Here is a 5,295-nt window from a genome sequence, read left to right as displayed (position 1 = left end):
TGAGTTTATGAAATGTCTAGTTTTTGCTGTTGTAATAGACGTCCTTAAAATCGACAATTGTACCAAATATTTACATTACAAAAATTATAGAAATAATATTTTTGGTGTTCACGTTGACTCAAACTCGTACTAGTAAATAAAACCCACATATGACGTTATATAGCATATACTTCAAGGTATAAATAGATTTAATTTGAATATTTCTAAATTAAACTAAATATATGAGGAAAATTATTTTGTAATTTTTTGCATAGAAATTCAATGATTTTATTTAGATACTCTTTTTTACAAGAATAGTTTAAAGCCGAACATGCCACCCAAGAAAGATAAAGCCAGGAAGCGGAAAACCAAAGATTCGAATGATACAAATAGAGCAGGACCTAGTGACCTTGCCGACAAAGAGGATTCAAAACAAAGGTTCGTAAAAAAAGAAGAAAAAAAATAACCACACACACACACACTCAAAATCCAAGGGGTAGAAAAAAACAGAAAAATCAAAAATCTTTGCAAAAAGAAAGATGTTAAGGTTGTTATAATTATGCCCATAATCCAATTTTCAATAACAAGCGCATTCAATTGTGTCCGATATATTTTATTGCAATTTTTTTTTAAGAATCCTCAAGTATGCAACAAACTTATTATAACGTTAAAGTTTCCTAGTTTTCCTTATACTTGCATACACTTAAAATAAAAGACTGCAATGAACTCCACCAAGGATTAAAGAAGGTTATTTTTATACAGTATGTTCATTCTGTATAAAGATATAACTAGTTTAAATTTACTTCACCTTAGACTAAATGTCGTGAAAAATGATGGATGGGAATGCTTAATTAGAGTCCGGCTTTGTGGTCGCCCTACAGTCTGCCCGTCCGTCCAATATCAATTGTCCAAAGCATATTTTCTTCTAGTGATCCAAATCTGCGTCACCCATAGAGTACCCGTAGGTGAATGGTGTGCAGTGATTTTAATTCAATTTTATAGATCAAAGGTCAAAGTAAAGAAAATCTGTGTGAAATCCTTATCCGGATATTTCATCTCCCCTTGGCCCTATTTGGATTTTACTTTACCCCGGAGAGCTTGTGGGAAAGGGGTGTGCGGTGACCTTGAGCGACATTTCTAAATCAAATGTTCACATTTCTTTGTAGAATCTTTGACTGGTTCATAATTTCTCTCCCCTTGGCCTGTATTTGGCTCTTCACACATGGAGTGATCATGGGAAGATGAAGTACAGTGATCTTAAATCAAACTTTTAGACCAAAGGTCAAGATCATAGCAGATCTCTGAGAAATTTTCTCCCCTTGACCGAATTTTGATCAAATATCACCAATAGGTTGCCTGTGAGTAGAGTTTGTGCAGTGACCCTGGACCAATTTTCTTGAATAAAGTTCAAGGTAAAAATCTATGTAAATGTTACAAAATATCTCAGACTCATGCAAATAAAACTAAAATTTCAATATTGACAGATTTTGTACTGAAAATAGGAGACCTGATTCAATTCCGCCAACGAAGAAACTTGATAGATGACACACTCATTTGTCAAATGCAATGGATAAACATCAGATAACTCTTAATCCTTTTTCATCAGCACTCATTTGAATATTAAATTAAAATTTCACTTTTTAAATATAAAAATGGCAGTTAATAGATACTATAGACGGTGATCATTGGATTCACTTTGCAAGATATTTAAGTTTCATGTCAAGAAATTTACTAAAATCACCCTTCTGAAGTAACTGTATCAAAATAAACAGACGATCTGGTTGTCTTTTTCTCGAGGAACTGATAGCATATTTTAGCAAACTTAAGAGAGAGACTCACTGTCAAATTCCCTAAAAGTGTGTATAAGGCAAAGCAGCCAATTCCCTTGGGACATGACCTGCTTCCGTCTTCCGCATGATCCTTCGTCATTTTTTCTGCTTTTTCCCAAATATCCTTTATTCTGTTTTACAAACGAAATTGACAAGATTGCTAATGAAAAGTTATTTCTCGTTCCGTATCTACCTCGACATTTCATCCTCAACAAGATTTGATTGTGTCCAATTCCAGATAGGAATAATGATCCCCAGGAACTTGCTTCTATGTATAACTTGCATGTGGCATCCATTGATCTTTGATCCTTTTCACCTTTTCAAGCTATACGACCCTAAGCATTTGCCTTTCAAAATATTTTACCCCGTTCTTTGCCTAAACTTTTAATGGCTCCCCTTAATTAAAATGTACTTTCCAAGTTATGGGTACTGTTAATTTCATAAACTTATCCATTTAAAACAGACTATGAATTCCTACTGATATAATTACATGTGTGTATACACCATGTGGAATCCAATAATAATAACGGTAAAACTAATACTCGAAGGTTGACGCAAGGTGAACCCCAGGCGCGGGACTAGAAATTTTCAAAAAGGTGAACATGTATAAAATCTAATATTACAATTTCATAAGATGTTGTTTTTTTTTAAACATAACTTTGTGTAATCTCTTCCAAATATGACAATGAAAACCGTTCAGTCTGTAGAGCGCTCGCTCCGTGATCGAGAAGTCGTGAGTTCGAATCTCGGCCGCGACTGACCTAAGTCGATAAAAAAATGGGTAGCAGCTGTTCCTTCGCCATGCGCTCGGTACTTTAATGTGAAAGCTGCAGGTCCTTCGGATGAGACCTTAAAAACCGAGGCCCTGTATCAGGGCAGGCATTGGCACGATAAAGATCCGTCACTGCTCAATGTCCTTAAGTGCCGGGTAAAGGTAAAAATTTGATGCCCTTCATCGGTATATGGTGACGTCTCTAGATGAGTGAAAAATTCTCGAATGGGACGTAAAACAACATACAATCAATCAATATGGGAGGAAAGCAGGAGAATTGTGGGTGGGTTTGGTTTTACACAAAGTTGATCGGGTGTGGGTTTGGAAAGGGCATTTCCTACCCACATACTGATAAAAGTTTGCACAATTCGATCATTCCAAAAGTTGTTATTTTGACATTTAAATAATCAATTAAATTTCATCGAAATTTTATGCCCTTTAGTAATAATAGTTGTTGTTTTGAAAGAAAAAGAAATTAAAAAAAAAAAAAAACACTCTCCTAAAAAGATACTTCAGCTACAAAAATATATATCAATGCATTACTCATTCATTAGCATATCTTTTTTAAACATTTCAGTCAAGAAGAACAACAACCTATCATTACATGGGATGAGTACTTTATGGGTATTGCTTTTCTGTCAGCAAGAAGAAGCAAAGATCCTGATCGAAAGGTAACATTTTTCACAAAAAAATCTTTTCTGTATAAATAACACATTTTAGATTTTTGTCTTTACTTTCTTTTTGTAATGAATGTTTGATTTAAAAAAAAAAATCCTAATAGTTTTATGTATCATACAGATTCGATGTACCTATGTCAACATTAAAAAGCATTATATTTCGTGAGTGTTCGATGTGATCATCATTTAGAAAATATCGAAGAGTAGGTATGTCTTTCATAAAAAAGACATTTGACAACGAAATCAGGTACCCAAGAACCTATAACTTTTTGCATGATTAGTAATCAACGAAAATTGGCTCCCGCAAATTAAAGTCATTCACAGAATATTAAGTCTATAGACACTTTCAGGTTGGTGCATGTATTGTTAACAAGAGAAATAGAATAGTTTCCGCCGGATATAACGGTTTTCCTGATGCTAGTGCTAAAGCCGATGAGCACTTTCCCTGGACAAAAAAGGAGAAACACGATTACGGTAAAGTCTTCACAATTTCAGCAATTGCATCAATAGTTACATATTACATAATAAATACATCTCGTCTTCTTTTGGAATTTGATGAAAGTACATTTTTTTTTCTTTTAGTTTGTCATGCTGAGTTAAACGCAATTGTCAACAGACATGCTACTAGTTTGGAGGACTGCACATTGTATGTTACGCTCTTTCCTTGCAATGAATGTGCCAAATTGCTGATACAGTCAGGAATCAAAAAAGTGATATATTTTTCCGACGATAAGGCTGATAGAGATGCATTCAAGGCTTCTCGGGCGCTGCTTACCTTTGCAAATGTTGTAGTAATGTATGTTTATGTTGTAGCAATGTATTTAAATGTTGTTGTCATGTATCTATATGCTGTAGCAATATATGTAAATGTTAGAGCAATGTATTTATATGACGATGGGGACAGATAAGAGAATAAAACAATTAAATGAATAAATCAATGTTTTAAGAGTAAATAAAGAGTAATTTTGATTTAGAAGCCATAACATCTACTATAAACTATTCATTTCACTTGTCTTTCCTGGTATTCTAGACTAATATATTCACGTTTGCAAATGTTTTCCCTTTGTAATATTATTTCAACAAGGCGTATCTTATCTATAAAAAAGTCATTGTTGAGTCATAAACGACCTAAGTTCACAGTGACATCATAAGTGGTCGTCGTGCTCAACACAATGAATTCAAACCTTTGAAGTTTGAAAAAAAAAATTATTTCATGGGCTTAAATTTATAATACGCAAATATTTGTAGTAAATCATTTACAGATGTAAATATAAGTAAAAAGGTATCATTAATTAACATTTATCATGATGTAAATATATGTACGAGTTGGTACGTGATCAACCTACCATAAAGCCCTTCTAGCTTTTTGGGATTTGATCACATGGCCAGCCCGTATTTACATCCCGATAAAATTTTAAAATGAAATATGAAGATAACGAACAATATTTTATTTCTTACTTATTTCAATAATTTCTGTTTCAGACACTACAAAAATCTTCAACGAAGGGTTGGAGTTCCTCTTCTGACTGAAATAAAACTAGAATTTACTCCTCCACAAGACGACTGAAAGCAATGTTGATGAAGAATAAAAACAAACAAATCTTTAGTGTGTCTGAAATTTACAAGCACTCATATTAATATTGTAATATTGATATAATGTAATGCTCTAAGAAACTCTCAGTTAATGAATAAGGTTAAGGTATGAATAGAAGATGGGTGTAAAGTTTAAAACTGAATGTTGACAAACGTCATCAGTAATAATCTTCTTTGTTAACATCATGTCCATCCAAAATTATGACTGTTGTATTACTGAATATTTTAGTGACATAAACTATTAAATCAATATTCCTTATATCGTGAAGAGTTAAAAATAGGAGGCATTAAAAGGCAACATTTAAATAAGATAAACATTATATCAACAATTTGTAACTTCCCATGCGTATAACTTCTAAGGTCCAGTTCATTGTAAGCGAATATAAGTTTTCAAACTTCATGGACATTATTATTATGATTCTAAATGATCCTACATGGGCCCAAA

The 5,295-nt window shown here is 33.1% G+C and overlaps 1 protein-coding gene across 1 annotated transcript; it reads left to right on the top strand.

Moving 5' to 3' along the window:
• The first annotated feature begins 310 nt into the window (after positions 1–310).
• On the top strand, positions 311–4,824 carry LOC133197879 (deoxycytidylate deaminase-like). Its single transcript, XM_061334062.1, has 5 exons — positions 311–417; positions 3,158–3,251; positions 3,608–3,731; positions 3,840–4,053; positions 4,740–4,824. The coding sequence occupies exons 1-5, from the start codon at positions 311–313 to the stop codon at positions 4,822–4,824; spliced, it is 624 nt and encodes a 207-aa protein (XP_061190046.1).
• Positions 4,825–5,295: the final 471 nt, after the last annotated feature.

This window comes from Saccostrea echinata, unplaced genomic scaffold (genome assembly GCF_033153115.1).
Source record: "Saccostrea echinata isolate AGI-Se365-2 ecotype Australia unplaced genomic scaffold, CSIRO_AGI_Sech_v1 ptg000032l, whole genome shotgun sequence".
Taxonomy (NCBI): domain Eukaryota; kingdom Metazoa; phylum Mollusca; class Bivalvia; order Ostreida; family Ostreidae; genus Saccostrea; species Saccostrea echinata.
Note: the sequence above shows the minus strand (reverse complement) of the source record. Positions and strands in the feature narration are given on the sequence as shown.

Bases quoted from the DNA above. Each gene is read 5' to 3' on its own strand.
- LOC133197879 (XM_061334062.1), top strand. From the start codon at position 311: ATGCCACCCAAGAAAGATAAAGCCAGGAAGCGGAAAACCAAAGATTCG. The intron at 3,252-3,607 runs GTAACATTTTTC...AGACACTTTCAG, and splicing joins GCAAAGATCCTGATCGAAAG to GTTGGTGCATGTATTGTTAA. The intron at 4,054-4,739 runs GTATGTTTATGT...TTTCTGTTTCAG, and splicing joins TTTGCAAATGTTGTAGTAAT to ACACTACAAAAATCTTCAAC.